At 44.5% G+C, this 18,460-nt stretch overlaps 1 protein-coding gene across 1 annotated transcript in view; it reads right to left on the reverse strand.

The window, feature by feature from the left end:
* The window catches only part of LOC138638117 (probable cation-transporting ATPase 13A4), a 627,752-nt gene that overhangs the window by 271,105 nt on the left and 338,187 nt on the right, over positions 1-18,460 (reverse strand). Inside the window, exon 12 of the mRNA XM_069727139.1 lies at positions 16,405-16,593. Coding sequence (XP_069583240.1) covers positions 16,405-16,593 — 189 coding nt within the window. The remainder of the gene's footprint in view (positions 1-16,404; positions 16,594-18,460) is intronic.

Raw genomic sequence — 18,460 nt, forward strand, 5'->3', positions numbered from 1 at the left:
GTCATGTCCTATGCAAAGACAACTGACAACTTCTGTTACTGGACGGGCTACTCCACTACCTTTCTTTGGCAGATGCACAGCCGTATGGCTTGTTGATGAGGCCCAGAAAGAGCATATGCTCGAATGGATGGCAAGCACAGCTTCAAGTGGACTATCCTCATCCTCCACCTCAAAATCACACCCAGTAGAGTCCACAGAAGTGGGACCCAAGTTACCCTTGCTTCCCCCCCTGTCATAACTCTCCAACTGTGCAACTGACTGTAGGAAAGCACAGATGGGTAAGTCTGAAGAGCTGTTCACACATTCTTTGCCATGGGCATAGGAAGTGTACTGAAAAGTTTTACAGAGTCAAGAGGAGGAAATCTACACCGATGCCAATTTTTTTTAACGTAGGTCTGGGGCAGGATAAAGTAGGGTCCAAGCAGCATCCTGACATTAACCTCCATGGGGGAGGTGATCCTGATGAGACTCAGATAGCTGAGGCTTACACGGACTGTACTGTGCTGTCACAGCAGGAAGAGGATGAGGGTGACTCTAAGGGCGAGGAATGTGATAACACAGAGGATGATGGTGATGAGGTGGTAGATGCCAGTTGGCATCAACACAGAGGTAAACAACTGAGTAGGTATTCATCTGAGGAGGAGTAAGACAAGTAGATCACATTTTGCCATATGTCACAGACATGTAGTGATGCAGCCACAGTGAGTAATGCATCGTCAGCCACAACTGTGGCTTTGTCGAACAGCGTTCATGGGTCTGCAGCTCACAGAGGTGGAAAGGGTTGCCTAGCCTGGGCATTTTTTGACTCCTCAAAGGATGAGCTCACGTCATCTGCCAACTTTACAAAAAAAAGAGTAGAGGGAAAAAGTGCAATAATTTAACTACTACATGTTTGAACCTTCAAATGCTCAATCAACATGCATTACTCTGGGAATCTACTGCCCTAAAATGCAGACCAATGGACCTCACAACCATCAGCCACCTTATCTATCGCATCTGCTGCTTTTCCTCTTCCTATTTTACTGTACCAAGTATTGTGATGCAGGTCTTCGACCACAGAACCTCAGATTCTTTATCCACTCCAGTCATGCTGACTGAGATTCCGCCACCAGCTCTAACAGAAGCTATCATGCCTGCTGTTTTTAAACAATATCAGAGAACAAGCACACCAAACTTTCTCAATCCATCATAACATCTCCACCTGTTCACCGTACTTCGCCATCTCTCAGCACTACAAGGCAGCCCACAGTCCCGCAGTTGTGGTCACATAAAAGAATGATTCCTCCTACACATGACAAAACTAAGAGGTTGAACTTCACCAGCTCCAATCTGTTGACCAGGGAAATGCTGCATTTCTGCCTGCTACGAGGGGTGTTCATTAAAGATTTCCCCTGAACCACTACTATTTAGCACAGGACGCTGAAACTACACATGTGTAATGATGTCGTCTTTATAGATTACGTGTCAATTTGCAACTCAGAACTGATAATGGTCTTGATTTTAAAGCTGCTGAATTGGTATGAGGTTTGATAATGGAGTTCCTTTACTTGAAAGGCCACACACCAAAGAAGACGTTTGTTGAGATGAAAGAGGTTTATGTTAATGATTCCCCATCATATGGTGTAGTCAAGAACTGGCATCATAAATTCAAATGTGGTCGGACTTCGGTGCAAACAGCTCCAATTCCAGGGCAACCCCATTCTATTACTGATGAATACACCATCCAGCAAGTTAAGGTCGCCATTTTGGAAAATCGCCGTGTAACCATTCGCCACCTAGCCCATCACTATAATCCTGAACCTAAAGTCCAGTTGATGCAATGGAAGCATCATGACTCGCAGCCTCCAAAAAAGGCATGTGCCAAACCTCCGGCAGGCAAGGTCATGCTCACAGTATTTTGGGACCAGCATGGAGTAGTATTGATGGATTTCCTAGCAAAGGGTACCATGATCCCTGAGCATACTATGCTTCACTGCTGTGGATATTACATGAGGACATCAAAACCAAAAGACTTGGCATGCTCACCAAAGTTCCGTCCTCTGCAAAATAATGTACCAGTTCACAACTCACATGTTGCCGAAGTGTTGCTCCTGTTTCTTTAAAATTCTACCGCATCCTCCTTATTGACCCGACCTCACACCATCAGACTTCCACCTCTTTCTAGCAATTAAATTATTTTTGAAGCACAATCATTTTCCAGATGATGAGACTCTGATTTCTAAAGTCACAATGTGGCTTTTGGAGCAACCTTTCGACTTCTACAGGTGAGGTGTTTACAGTGGCTTAAAGAGATGGGACAAGTATGTGTCCAAAGATGGCACCTATGTAGAGAAGGACTAATGACTGTTCCAAGTTTCATTATTCTCAGTCCACAGGAAGTGGGTCAGGGACAATCTTTAATTAATGCCCCTTTTAGATACTGATGGTTTACGAAAGCTGATGGCCGTTGCAGTCCCCCAGTACCAGTTGCCCAGTCGCCATTACTTTTCTAAGAAAGCTGTGCCTGCGCTATATCAACATGTCACAGACAACATCACCTGTTCATTGACTAAATCTATGTCTGTCAGGGTGCATTTCACCACACATTCAACTTGGAGGTACAGCGTTTTCTCCGACACGATCCTGACCCAGGTAAGCTGCTGCAGAAAACTTGAAAGCTGTGTGCTCAATTTCAACATTCACATCTCTCAGGTCATCGACTTTCATCAATACAGAGGTCTTTGTCCATGACAGTTAACAGGTTGATATGCGATGTGCTGACACGGTGGAATTCCACACTGCACATGTTGCAGCGACTGTGGCAGCAACAAAGAGCCCTCACGCAGTATGATGTATGTTGTACAGCCTGGGCCAATGCAGTACAGATGTAGTGAATATCACATTAAGTAAGTGGGCACAGATTAAGGACCTCCTCACCCTTATGCACAGTTTCAAAATGGCTACTAAGATGGTTAGCATTGACAATGCCATCATCCACATTACTATTCCAGTCATCTATATGCTGGAGCAGACTTTGAATAGCTTGTGGGAGGAGGCTGTGGTCCCAGAAAGGAGGATGCGGAAAGGATAATATTGTCTCAAAGTTCCAGACTGTCCTCACACAGGCGGATGCCAAGGGAGAGTGGATTACTGTGATCGAGAGGGGCTAGAGATAACAGACAAACTGTTAGTGAAGGTTCAAGATCCAAAGAACAAATGGAGGAGTAAGAGGAGATGGACAAACAACTGTCTGAAGATGAATATGATAATAATTCCCTCTGTGTTGTTCGTGGTTGGCATGAGGGGATAGAGTAAACAAGTATCAGTGTTACCCAGCCACCAACACAGCATGGGCTTGGACCTCATGGAAGAGCCCAACATATGAGTGCCCTCCTTCTGCAATATCTGCAATGTGATCCCTGTATAGTTATCGTTATTATTTTATTATTATTATTTATTTATATAGCACCATTAATTCCATGGTGCTGTACATGAGAAATGGGTTACATACAGGGTTATAGATATCATTTATAGTACACAAATTTATGATGACAGACTGGTACAGAGGGGAGAGGACCCTGTCCTTGCGGACTTACATTCTAGTTATGATTCGAAATAGTGCTGACTACTGGGTTGCCACTCTGTTAGATCCACGTTATAAGACCGAATGTTGCCAGATGCTTCCCGTCCTGGAAATGGACCCACGAATGGTGGAGTATCAAAAAACAGTTTTACACAGCCTTAAGAGAGGTTTTCCGCAAGACAGCAGTAAGGCACACAGTGTTCATCACAGCTATAAACTTCCTACATCTGGCACATCAATTCATCAATGCCAAAGCATTAGCAGTAGCAGCAGTAGTGTGAGTGAAAGAAACAATTTCTGTGAGTATTCCTTTTACACAGCTCGTGCACCAGCACAACAGAGTCCAAGTCAGACACGTGGTGAACGAAAATAGAGGATGGTGCAGGACTATCTAGAACTGAATATCAACACAATCAGTGAGGGTTTGGACCCTTTCACAATTTGGTCTTCAAAATTTGATGAGTGGCTTAAGGTCACCACTCATGCCTTGGAGGTTTCATATTGCCCGGCAGCCAGTGTTCACTCAGAATGTGCCTTCACCGCTGCTGGTGGTATTGTGATGGATAAGCACAGCTGGCTGTCCCCTGAAGTGCAGACCAAGACCACTTAACTTTCATCAAGATAAACAAGTCATGGATCTCCAAGAACTTTTGTACTCCAATCACAGACTGTACAGACTAGGCAAAGTTGAATTTTGTTAGTGTGCCGCATTAATCTCACATTATTGCACTCTCTAATATCTTTAGTGTGGATTCTGCAACTGTTGTTGCTGCTGCTGCAGATGTTAACAAAAATTTGTGGAAATGAAAACAGGTATGATTGGTCTCCATCTGCTGATTTGGCTGTAGTGGAAGACTTGTCAGTTCCTATTATACTATTTCTACTCTAGTGACATTTATGGCACTTTGGTGTTGTCAGGCCCTCATTTTCCTGGTTGGGTGTCCATGTGATAGGTTGGCTGTGGTGGAAGAGATGTTGATTCCTATTACACTATTTCTACTGTTATGAAATTGATGCCACTTTGGTGGTGTCTGCCAATAATTTTTGGAAATGTGGACAGTAGGGTTGAGCGACTTTTACTTTTATAGGATCGGGTCGGGTTTCACGAAACCCGACTTTTTCAAAAGTCAGGTCGAGTGAAATCGGCCGATCCTATAAAAAAGTCGGGGTCGGCTGAAACTCGAAACCCAATGCAGTGCATTGGGTTTCCAATGGTTCCCAGTGTCTGAAGGAGAGGAAACTCTCCTTCAGGCCCTGCGATCCATATTTAAGTGTAAAATAAAGAATTAAAATAAAAAATATCGCTATACTCACCCTCTGACGCGCCCTGGTACTAACCGGGAACCTTCCTTCCTTCGAATCAGCGCGTGAAGGGCCTTAGATGACGTCGCGGCTTGTGATTGGTCGCACGACCGCCCATGTGACCGCTCGCGCGACCAATCACAAGCCGCGACGTCACCGCAAGGTCCTTCAAGCGCTGATTCTTAGGAAGGAAGGCTGCTGGAAAGAAGCAGGGCGCGTCCGAGGACCAATCACAAGCCGCGACGTCATTGAATGTCCTTAACGCGCTCATTCTTAGGAAGGGAATCATGGCGGTTGCAGCGGTTACAACCAGGGCGCGTCCGAGGGTAAGTGTATCAATATTTTTTATTTTTATTCTTTATTTTACACATGAATATGGATCCCAGGGCCTGACGAAGCGTTTCCTCTCCTTCAGACCCTGGGAACCATAGAGGACACCTTCCGATATTTGTGTCCCATTGACTTGTATTGGTATCGGATATCGGTATCGGCGATATCCGATATTTTTCGGATATCGGCCGATACCATCCGATACCGATACTTTCAAATATCGGACGGTATCGCTCAACACTACTGATAACAACAACTTCCAGTATTTCCTTACCATTGTTAAGGACACACTGAAAGTTGTAGTTTCATTTACTACAAATTTATATGGGTCTGGTCTGTGATTACAATTAATGTAGCATGTGCTGATGGTGATTCTAGTGTTGAATTCATGTATTGATGGTGGTCCTAGTGATGCATTCATGCACTGATGGTGTTTCTTGTGTTGAATTTCTGTACTAATAAAGGTTTTCATGATGCATTTCTGAGCTGATGGGGGTTATATGGATGCATTTCTTTACCGACGTTGGTTCTGATTATTAATTTTTCTACTGCGGTTGGTTCTGTTGATGTATTTCTGTACTGATGAGGGTTGTGCTGCTGTGCTTTTATACTGATGGAGGTTCTAGTGATGTATTTATGTACTGCTGGTGGTTCTGGTGATTAATTATTGTGTTGTTATTGGTTCTGATACTGTACACATGTAATAATCCATAACTTTTAATATTACTTGATACATGGCTATGTTAATAAAGTGTTGTGCCATCTGACAAGTTATGGAATAGTATACTTTTATTTATGTGAGAAGCATTAAAGGGGTTGTCCATTTTGGAATGAGTCGACAGAACAGTCATTCTACGTGACTACAGATTTCAGAATTCTCACAGCGTGTAGTCCATGCTGTCAGGATTCTCTGGTGTTGGTGGTGAGAGAGTGAAATCATGAAATACAAGTATGTAATATGCATACACTGTTATGACCTGGTGGTTAGGAGCACCCGACCTGATAGTTAAACTCATACAGGACGAGCTCTGGGATGTGGGAGCTCTGCTGACCGCAAGCCCTAATCCTATCACACACACTAAAAATAGCCGTGGAGCACTCCTGACGCTCCCTAGGCGCCTCGTCACAGCCTCAGAGCTAGCTAGCCCTAGAGATAGAAAATAAAGCCTACCTTGCCTCAGAGAAATTTCACAAAGGAATAGGCAGCCCCCCACATATAATGACTGTGAGAAAAGATGAAAGTCACAAACGCAGAAATGAAATAGGTTTCAGCAAAGAGAGGCCAGACTTACTAAATAGACAGAGGATAGGAAAGGAATCTTTGCGGTCAGCACCAAACCCTACAAAAGACCACGCAGAGTGTGCAAAAAAGACCTCCGCACCGACTCACGGTGCGGGGGGGGGCACTCTGCATCCCAGAGCTTCCAGCTAGCAAGACAAAATCAGGATAACCAGCTGGACAAAGAAACAATGAGCAAAAATAACAATAAGGAACTTAGCTTCTGCAGGAGAAGACAGGTCACCAGGCAGATCCAGGAGCGAACTGAACCAATGCTAAAACATTGACAGCTGGCATGGAGTAACGATCTGAGTGGAGTTAAATAGAGAAGCCAACCAAAGGATAAACCACGTCACCTGTGTAAGGAGCCTCAGAAGCAGCAGCTTCACTCATAGCCACCAGAGGGAGCCCATAGACAGAAGTACCATTCACGACCACAGGAGGGAGTTCGACAACAGAATTCACAACAGTACCCCCCCTTCAGGAGGGGTCACAGAACCCTCACCAGAGCCCCCTGGCCGATCAGGATGAGCCAAATGAAAGGCACGAACAAAATCTGCAGCATGAACATCAGAGGCAAAAACCCAGGAATTATCTTCTTGACCATAAAGGTACTGTCACACTAGACGATATCGCTAGCGATCCGTGACGTTGCAGCGTCCTCGCTAGCGATATCATCCAGTGTGACAGGCAGCAGCGATCAGGCCCCTGCTGTGCTGTCGCTGGTCGGGGAAGAAAGTCCAGAACTTTATTTCGTCGCTGGACTCCCCGCAGACATCGCTGAATCGGCGTGTGTGACACCGATTCAGCGATGTCTTCACTGGTAACCAGGGTAAACATCGGGTAACTAAGCGCAGGGCCGCGCTTAGTAACCCGATGTTTACCCTGGTTACCATCGTAAAAAAACAAACAGTACATACTTACATTCAGCTGTCTGTCCCTTGCCGTCTATTTCCTGCACTGACTGCTGGCCGCAAAGTGAAAGTGAAAGCACAGCACAGCGGTGAGTCACACAGCGGTGACTCACCGCTGTGGCTGTGCTCTGCTTTCACTTTGCGGCCAGCAGTCAGTGCAGCAAACAGACGGCAAGGGACAGACAGCTGAATGTAAGTATGTACTGTTTGTTTTTTTACGATGGTAACCAGGGTAAACATCGGGTTACTAAGCGCGGCCCTGCGCTTAGTTACCCGATGTTTACCCTGGTTACCGAGGACCTCGGGATCGTTGGTCGCTGGAGGGCTGTCTGTGTGACAGCTCTCCAGCGACCAAACAGCGATGCTGCAGCGATCCGGATCGTTGTCGGTATCGCTGCAGCGTCGCTAAGTGTGACGGTACCTTAACCCTTCCACTTCACCAGGTACTGGAGTTTCCGTCTTGAAACACGAGAATCCAAAATCTTCTCCACCACACACTCCAACTCCCCCTCGACCAACACCGGGGCAGGAGGATCAACGGAGGGAACCATAGGCGCCACATATCTCCGCAACAACGACCTATGGAACACATTATGGATGGCAAAAGAAGCTGGAAGGTCCAAACGAAATGACACAGGATTAAGAACCTCAGAAATCTTATATGGTCCAATGAAACGAGGCTTAAACTTAGGAGAGGAAACCTTCATAGAAACGTGACGAGATGACAACCAAACCAAATCCCCAACACGAAGTCGGGGACCAACACAACGCCGGCAGTTAGCAAAACGTTGAGCCTTCTCCTGGGACAATGTCAAATTGTCCACCACATGAGTCCAAATCTGCTGCAACCTCTCCACCACCACATCCACACAAGGACAGTCCGAAGGCTCAACCTGCCCTGAAGAGAAACGAGGATGGAAACCAGAAATGCAGAAAAAAGGAGAAACTAAAGTAGCCGAGCTGGCCCGATTATTAAGGGCGAACTCAGCCAAAGGCAAGAAGGACACCCAATCATCCTGATCAGCAGAAACAAAGCATCTCAGATATGTCTCCAAAGTCTGATTAGTTCGTTCGGTTTGGCCATTAGTCTGAGGATGGGAAGCCGAAGAAAAAGACAAATCAATGCCCATCTTAGCGCAAAAGGACCACCAAAACCTCGAAACAAACTGGGAACCTCTGTTCGAGTTGATGTTCTCCGGAATGCCATGCAAATGAACCACATGCTGGAAAAACAATGGCACCAATCAGAGGAGGAAGGCAGTTTAGATAAGGGTACCAAATGGACCATCTTAGAGAAGCGATCACAAACCACCCAAATGACCGACATCTTTTGATAAACAGGGAGATCAGAAATAAAATCCATGGAAATATGCGTCCAGGGCCTCTTCGGAATCGGCAAGGGCAAAAGCAACCCACTGGCACGAGAACAGCAGGGCTTAGCCCGAGCACAAATCCCACAGGACTGTACAAAAGAACGCACATCCCGTGACAAAGAAGGCCACCAAAAAGATCTAGCCACCAAATCTCTGGTACCAAAGATTCCAGGATGACCAGCCAATACTGAACAATGAATCTCCGAGATAACTCTACCAGTCCATCTATCAGGGACAAACAGTTTCTCCGTAGGACAACGGTCAGGCCTATCAGTCTGAAACTTTTGCAGCACACGCTGCATATCAGGGGAAATGGCAGACAAAATTACCCCTTCTTTAAGAATACCCGCCGGCTCCGGAACACCTGGAGAGTCAGGCACAAAACTCCTTGACAGGGCGTCAGCCTTCACATTCTTAGATCCCGGAAGGTATGAAACCACAAAATCAAAACGGGAGAAAAAGAGCGACCATCGAGCCTGTCTAGGATTCAACCGTTTGGCAGACACGAGATAAGTTAAATTCTTGTGATCCGTCAAGACCACCACGCGATGTTTAGCTCCTTCAAGCCAATGTCGCCACTCCTCGAATGCCCACTTCATGGCCAACAACTCCCGATTGCCCACATCATAATTGCGCTCAGCAGGCGAGAATTTTCTAGAAAAGAAGGCACAGGGTTTCATCACCGAGCCATCAGAACTTCTTTGCGACAAAACAGCCCCTGCTCCAATTTCAGAAGCATCAACCTCCACCTGAAAAGGGAGCGAAACATCTGGTTGGCACAACACAGGGGCAGAAGCAAAACGACGCTTCAACTCCTGAAAAGCCTCTACAGCCGCAGAGGACCAATTGACCACATCAGCACCTTTCTTGGTCAAATCAGTCAACGGTTTAGCAATACTGGAAAAGTTAGCGATGAAGCAACGATAAAAATTAGCAAAGCCCAGGAACTTCTGCAAGCTCTTCACAGATGTCGGCTGAGTCCAATCGTAAATGGCCTGAACTTTAACAGGGTCCATCTCGATAGTAGAAGGGGAAAAAATGAAACCCAAAAATGAAACCTTCTGAACTCCAAAGAGACACTTTGACCCCTTCACAAACAAGGAATTCGCACGAAGGACCTGGAACACCATTCTGACCTGTTTCACATGAGACTCCCAATCATCCGAAAAGACCAAAATGTCATCCAAATATACAATCATAAATCTATCCAGGTACTCTCGGAAGATGTCATGCATAAAGGACTGAAACACAGATGGAGCATTAGAAAGCCCGATTGGCATAACCAGGTACTCAAAATGGCCCTCGGGCGTATTAAATGCTGTTTTCCATTCATCACCCTGTTTAATTCGCACAAGATTATACGCCCCTCGAAGATCTATCTTGGTGAACCAACTAGCCCCCTTAATCCGAGCAAATAAATCAGACAGCAGCGGCAAAGGATACTGAAATTTGACTGTGATCTTATTAAGAAGGCGGTAATCAATACAAGGTCTCAAAGAACCATCCTTCTTGGCCACAAAAACGAACCCTGCTCCCAATGGTGACGACGACGGACGAATATGACCCTTCTCCAAGGATTCCTTTATATAACTCCGCATAGCGGCGTGCTCTGGCACAGATAAATTAAACAGACGGCCCTTAGGAAACTTACTACCAGGAATCAAATTAATAGCACAGTCTCAATCCCTATGAGGAGGTAGGGCACCAGATTTGGGCTCTTCAAATACATCCCGTTAATCTGATAAAAAACTCAGGGACTTCAGAAGGAGTGGAAGGCGAAATTGAACGGAACATCACCATGTACCCCCTGACAACCCCAGCTGGACACAGACATAGATTTCCAATCCAATACTGGATTATGGACCTGTAGCCATGGCAACCCCAAAACGACCACATCATGCAGATTATGCAACACCAAAAAGCGAATATCCTCCTGATGTGCAGGAGCCATGCACATGGTCAATTGAGTCCAGTACTGAGGCTTATTCTTGGCCAAAGGCGTAGCATCAATTCCTCTCAATGGAATAGGATACTGCAAGGGCTCCAAGAAAAAACCACAGCGCCTGGCAAACTCCAAGTCCATCAAATTCAGGGCAGCGCCTGAATCCACAAATGCCATTACAGAATAGGACGACAGAGAGCAAATCAGAGTAACGGACAAAAGAAATTTAGACTGTACCGTACCAATGGTGGCAGACCTAGCGAACCGCTTAGTGCGCTTAGGACAATCGGAGATAGCATGAGTGGATTCACCACAGTAAAAACACAGCCCATTCCGACGTCTGTGTTCTTGCCGTTCAGCTCTAGTCAAAGTCCTATCACATTGCATAGGCTCAGGCCTATGCTCAGAGAATACCGCCAGATGGTGCACAGCTTTGCGCTCACGCATGCACTGATCGATCTGAATGGCCAAGGACATAGACTCATTCAGACCAGCAGGCGTGGGGAATCCCACCATGACATCCTTAAGGGCTTCAGAAAGACCCTTTCTGAAAATTGCCGCCAGGGCACATTCATTCCACTGAGTAAGCACAGACCACTTTCTAAACTTCTGACAGTACACCTCCGCTTCATCTTGACCCTGACACAAAGCCAGCAAGATTTTCTCTGCCTGATCCACTGAATTTGGTTCATCATAAAGCAATCCAAGCGCCAGAAAAAACGCATCTACATCTCGCAATGCAGGATCTCCTGGCGCAAGGGAAAATGCCCAGTCTTGAGGGTCACTACGCAACAAAGAAATTATGATTTTTACTTGTTGAACGGGGTCACCAGAGGAGCAGGGTTTCAAAGCTAGAAACAGTTTACAATTATTTTTGAAATTCAAGAATCTAGATCTATCCCCGGAAAATAAATCAGGAATAGGAATTCTAGGCTCTAACATAGGATTCTGAACCACAAAATCTTGAATGTTTTGTACCCTTGCAGTGAGATGATCCACACAAGAGGATAGACCCTGAATGTCCATCTCTACACCTGTGTCCTGAACCACCCAAAGGTCTAGGGGAAAAGAAAGACAAAACACAGTGCAAAGAAAAAAAATGGTCTCAGAAGTCCTCTTATCCCTCTACTGAGATGCATTAATACTTTGGGCCAGCTGTACTGTTATGACCTGGTGGTTAGGAGCACCCGACCTGATAGCTAAACTCATACAGGACGAGCTCTGGGATGTGGGAGCTCTGCTGACCGCAAGCCCTAGTCCTATCACACACACTAAAAATAGCTGTGGAGCGCTTCTGACGCTCCCTAGGCACCTCGTCACAGCCTCAGAGCTAGCTAGCCCTAGAGATAGAAAATAAAGCCTACCTTGCCTCAGAGAAATTCCCCAAAGGAATAGGCAGCCCCCCACATATAATGACTGTGAGAAAAGATGAAAGTCACAAACGCAGAAATGAAATAGGTTTCAGCAAAGAGAGGCCAGACTTACTAAATAGACAGAGGATAGGAAAGGAATCTTTGCGGTCAGCACCAAACCCTACAAAAGACCACGCAGAGTGTGCAAAAAAGACCTCCGCACCGACTCACGGTGCGGGGGGGGGGCACTCTGCATCCCAGAGCTTCCAGCTAGCAAGACAAAATCAGGATAACCAGCTGGACAAAGAAACAATGAGCAAAAATAACAATAAGGAACTTAGCTTCTGCAGGAGAAGACAGGTCACCAGGCAGATCCAGGAGCGAACTGAACCAATGCTAAAACATTGACAGCTGGCATGGAGTAACGATCTGAGTGGAGTTAAATAGAGAAGCCAACCAAAGGATAAACCACGTCACCTGTGTAAGGAACCTCAGAAGCAGCAGCTTCACTCATAGCCACCAGAGGGAGCCCATAGACAGAACTCGCCGAAGTACCATTCATGACCACAGGAGGGAGTTCGACAACAGAATTCACAACAATACACTACCGTTCAAAAGTTTAGGGTCACTTAGAAATTTCCATATTTTTGAAAGAAAGCACATTTTTTTCTAATAAAGCTAACAATAAATGATTCAGAAATACACTCTATACATTGTTAACATGGTAAATGACTATATTAGCTGCAAACGTCTGGTTTGTAATGCAATATCTTCATAGGTGTATAAAGGCCCATTTCCAACAACCATCATTTCAGTGTTATTATGGTACTTTGTGGTTGCTAACTGTGTAAGAAGGCTAATGGATGGTTAGAATACCCTTGAAAACCCTTGTGCAAGTATGTTAACACAGCTGAAAACAGTTTGGCTGATTAGAGATCCTATAAACCTGACCTTCCTTTGAGCTAGTTGAGAATCTGGAGCATTACATTTGTTGGTTCCATTAATCTCTCAAAATGGCCAGAAAAAAAAGAATTTTCATGTAAAACTATTCTTGTCGTTAAAAATGAAGGCTATTTCATGCAAGAAATTGCCAAGAAACTGAAGATTTCCTACAACAGGGTGTACTACTCCCTTCATAAGAACAGGTCCTCACAGGTCCTCAACTGGCTGCTTCATTAAATAGTACACACAAAACGCCAGTGTCAACGTCTACAGTAAAGAGGCGACTCCGGGATGCTGGCCTTCAGGGAAGAGTGGCAAAGAAAAAGCCATATCTGAGACTGACTAATAAAAGGAAAAGATCAATATGGGCAAAAGAACACAGACATAGGACAGAAGAAGATTGTAAAAAATCATTATGGACAGACAAATCCTATTCTGAGGTGTTTGGATCATACAGAAGAACATTTGGGATAAGCAGAACAACTAAAAAGATGCTGGAAGAGTACCTGACGCCATCTGTCAAGCATGGTGGAGGTAATGTGATGGTCTGGGGTTGCTTTGGTGCTGGTAAAGTGGGAGTTTTGTACAAGGTAAAAGAGATTTTGAATAAGGAAGGCTATCACTCCATTTAACAACGCCATGCCATACTCTGTGGACAGCGCTTGATTGGAGCCAATTTAATCCTACAACAGGACAATGACCCAAAGCACACTTCCAAAATATGCAAGAACTATTTAGAGAGAAAGCAGGCAGCTGGTATTTTATCTGTAATGGAGTGGCCAGCGTAGTCACCAGATCTCAACCCCATTGAGCTGTTGTAGGAGAAGCTTGACCGTATGGTACGCAAAAAGTGCCCATCAAGCCAAATTAACTTGTGGGAGGGGCTTCTGGAAGCATGGGGTGAAATTTCTCCAGATTACCTCAGCAAATTAACTGCTAGAATGCCAAAGATCTGCAATGCTGTAATTGCTGCAGTGGGAGCATTCTTTGATGAAAGCAAAGTTTGAAGGAGAAAATTATTATTTCACATAAAAATCTTTTTTTTCCAAACCTTGTCTTTGTCTAGACTAGACTTTCAATTCATTTTGGCCACTTTTTTGATTAATAAAATTATGAGTTTTCATGGAAAACACAAAATTAAACTTGAACGGTAGTGTACATACAGTCACATGCCAACTTGACATGTATGGCCTCGCTCAATGAAAATTAATTGAGCGAGGATGGACAGGTCTAGTCAGAATGTAGCTATACAACTTGCGTTAGGTGCCGGGATTCTTCCTCTGCATAGGATGGATCCCAAGCCATGTCTTCCCGTGTGGTCCCCCATTCAGTGTCGACCACAGTGAATGCTGCTGAGCAAAGACATTGGTCTCACAGTCTTGCTCAGATCAGGACTGTACATTTGGTTATTGCTGCCTCTCGAGGTTCAGCTATAGTAACTGACAATACTCAGCAGTGTGCAGTCACTCCTGAGACTAAGTCCAGGTTTAGTTCTACTGAGCATGGACTCAGCTGTGTATACTCAGGGCAAGCTCAGTGCCTTTAGAATCCAGCTTCTCCGGAGAGGAGTTTGTGTGGTTGAATTCAGGGCAGGCGCTACTGCCTTTAGAATTCTGGCCCCTCCGGAGAGGAGTTCTTTGAGTGCTTGGAGTCTACTACCAGTTCCCATGCCCCAGTGTGGCTTGTGTTCTCCTGTGATGCTAACAGGGTATGCGTTAAGTGTCATATTCACTCTGCGGCCGTGTGCTGATAAACACGGTCTCATAACAGAGTTTCTTTTCCTTCACTGTATGCGATTGGCACAGTAACGTTAACTCAGTGCGAGCCTGTTTCACTCGCTGCAAGTCTCGTCATTGTCCTTTTAACTGCAGTGTACCATTTCTGCACGGTGGACCCCGGGTGGCGAGCACACTTCACTATTAGAATTTCTTTAGTGCGTTCCGCCCACCGTAACACTTGTGCTCTCATGACAAATGACAATCCACTCTTGCCACCGGCAAGGTAGAATTCAAAAAGTGTTCAGTGCCTGCGCTGTGAGAATTCAGAAACCTGCAGTAACCTACAGTGACTGCAGACTTTTATCTCAAACCTGGACAAGGCCTTCAATAATAAAATGAAGCACATGCAAATCCCAACAGCATGCAATATACTTACTATCAAGATTCAGCTCTGCTTGCTAGTTCCAGTAGCTATCAAATGGTTACTTCAATCATATGCGATTTTCATACTCACTGTCATGTGGCAATTAACTTTTTTCCCTACATCTTTCAGTTTTCTACTGAGCATTGAAAGAATTAGTAAGAGCAGTTAGTAGACACGTGACTTTTAGTGTGTAAATAACATTTGAATGATTGGTCATGGTCACATAACAACTACTCAAACTGCTTTGTGGAGGGCAAACTGAATTCTTGCCCTAGATTCTGGAACATCTAGATACACCTCTGGGTAGAGACTTGTCAGTGTAGAGGAGCAGGGCAAAGACAAAACCTTAGGAAAAGGTCTTGGACTAGTCAACTGAGACACATAGCTTTTGAACGTATATTTTCTCTGAAACATTACAGTGTATTAGCTTAAAACATACACGGCTGCAATAAAGCAGACTGTGTCTGATTCATGCAGCATGTATCTCATATCAGGTTCATAATAAGGGTTTTCCAAGCCGAAAACCCATTTCCAATCATTAAGACTAATATGCAGTGTGCTACGGCAGTAAGAAGAGGATTGGACAGTGGTTGACAGGATGACTGGAGCCGTTGGTCAAGAGATTGAGTATTAGGTTTTTTGTTATTTTTTGGCTGGCTCTGTTCCAATTTAAATACAAATATCTAGTTTGCAGCTTGAGGAATGCCTGTATATGTCCATTCAAGACATTTTTTATGTTTTAAATAGTATTGCATTTTCTAAAGAAATAATTTTTGTGTATTTTACATATTTTTTCAGTGGAAGCAGGGCCAGTTATTTGGATAAATGGAGTTTTTTATTAGTTTTATTTTGCTTATTTATTTTCTTGTTTTTTTTGTGATCTGATTGTACACAGTGCCACAAATAAGGTCACAAAGATCGTTGTTTTGCATTTGAACATATTATTAGAATATTTTCATTGCTGATTTTCCCTATAACCGTAGCTGGTATATTAGTGATCAGATGATTACTGGGTGCATAATAAATCATGTCTGCCTTCTCTGTGGAGATTTTGTTTAAGTCAGCCAGACACCTCCCCAATCCCCAGCTATACAATATTCTGCAAGCTCTTTATTATGCAGTGATATTTTAAATTTATATAAACATGATCATAAATTCTTGTTTATTTTTTTACCCTTTGTAATATCACAATTGCGCTCAGTAGAGAATAATGCATACAGCTAGCATCAAGGAGTCACTAAAGTAGATAAACCACGTGGAACTTACTTTATCAAAACACATAAGATTCAACTGCCCAGATAAATTGATCCGTTGAGGACTAATACAGAAGATGCCATGTTTTTTCAGCCTTGTTTGACCCCACAGTTGACTAATTGTAATTGAAGCAGGGAGGGCTGCATTTACCACAGTAGTTAGCATCACAAATGACATTAGCACAACGAAACCATCATCGGCCTAGGAAAGCAATACAAGTATTTTTTTAGTTACATCATTTTATGCATGTTGGTACATTGTTACAAAAATAATCCCACTGAAATTATAGAAGTATGTCTCTAAAAAGGATTTGGTCACAAACATTGCATAGAAATAAATTAAAAAACAGGCGCAGATGCACCTTAAGGCCTGTCCCACACGTCCAGATAATTCCGGTACCGGAAAAATCGGTACCGGAATTATCCGTGTCCGTGTGTCCGTGTGCTTACGTAGCACATCAGTGTGGCACACGTGCGGCAGCCGTGTGCCGCCCGTGTGCCGACTGAGGACCACACGGACCGTGCAGAAGACAGCGCTACAGTTAAGCGCTGTCCCCTGCGTGCGGTGCTGAAGCCGGTATTCATCCCTTCTTCCCATCAGCGTTCACTGGAAAGAAGGAATGAATAATCTTTTTTTCTTCTCCCTTAAAAATAAAGTTTGTGCATCCCCTCCCACCTCCCATCCCCTGTGAGCCCCCCCCCCCCCGCTTGCATGGAAATTCTAACCGACACCCAGCTCCAGCGATGTCTACTCTCAGCGCCTGCAGCAGGCCCTGTGTGAGCGGTCACTTGGTCCCGCTCATTACAGTGAGGAATATGCGCATATACGTGACCAGCAGCCGCTGAGTGGAGACATCGCTGGAGCTGGGTGTCGGTGAGTATTTCCTGGCAAGCGGGGGGGGCGCACAGGGGATGGGAGGCGGGAGGGGATGCACAAACTTTATTTTTAAGGGAAAAGAAAAAAAAGATTATTCATTCCTTCTTTCCAGCGAACGCTGCTGGGAAGAAGGGATGAATTCCGGCTTCAGCACCACACGCGGGGGGGGGACAGCGCTTACAGTAGCGCTGTCTCCTGCACGGTACAAGGACTGCACACGGACAACATCCATGCGCGGTATGTGTTTTACATGGACCCATTGACTTTAATGGGTCCGTGTAATCCGTGCGCTCCTACGGACACTGACATGTCTCCGTGTTTTCCAAACGGACACACGGTCCGTGAAAACACGCTGACATGTGCAGAGACACATTGATTTTAATGTGTCTACGTGAGTCAGTGTCTCCGGTACGTGAGGAAACTGTCACCTCACATACCGGAGCCACTGACGTGTGAAACTGGCCTAAAACAATTATCCACCTCCTATGACATCCACATTGGGGATTGAAAGACACTGCTGATATGGAAACTGATATGGAAACATTCACATCCTTAACAGATAATGTGCACACCTGGAAGGTATTGTCCATTTCTATTCTCATATTTTAATTAAGACAACAAGTTCATGACAGGTATGCATACTGGGCTCAATATCAGCTATGTCTCTCAGCACCTTGTGTACAATTGAGAGGTTGAGGACAACCCTTTTCATTATATTCTCATATCTGGCAGATTTGTTGCAGAGATTTCAGCAAAAGTCTCATTCATCTATACTGGTATTGCATAAATCCATGAACTGGCCAAATAAATAATCTGCCAAATGTAGCAATACTCTAATAACATAACCCTCCATGAACAGATTCTACCTCTTGACTGCATTTAGTGATGATGAGTAGAAATGAGCAGAACTACACTTCACCAAATTTTTCCAAAATATGATTTGTTGTGAATTATTTAATTAATTTTGCTTAATTAAATGCCTCTAATACGGTATGTGTATAACACTCTTAATTCTTCTTGGAGTCTACCAATATTATATTGAGCTCTGTAATGCACACAAATATTTTTAATATCACAAAGACATCATCCTATCTGGCTAGGGGAAATGGATGGTAAGCAGTGGAAACTAGGGTTGAGCGACTTTTCTTTTTTTAGGATCGGGTCGGGTTTCACGAAACCCGACTTTCTCAAA

Source organism: Ranitomeya imitator, chromosome 5, assembly GCF_032444005.1.
Source record: "Ranitomeya imitator isolate aRanImi1 chromosome 5, aRanImi1.pri, whole genome shotgun sequence".
NCBI classification, from domain to species: domain Eukaryota; kingdom Metazoa; phylum Chordata; class Amphibia; order Anura; family Dendrobatidae; genus Ranitomeya; species Ranitomeya imitator.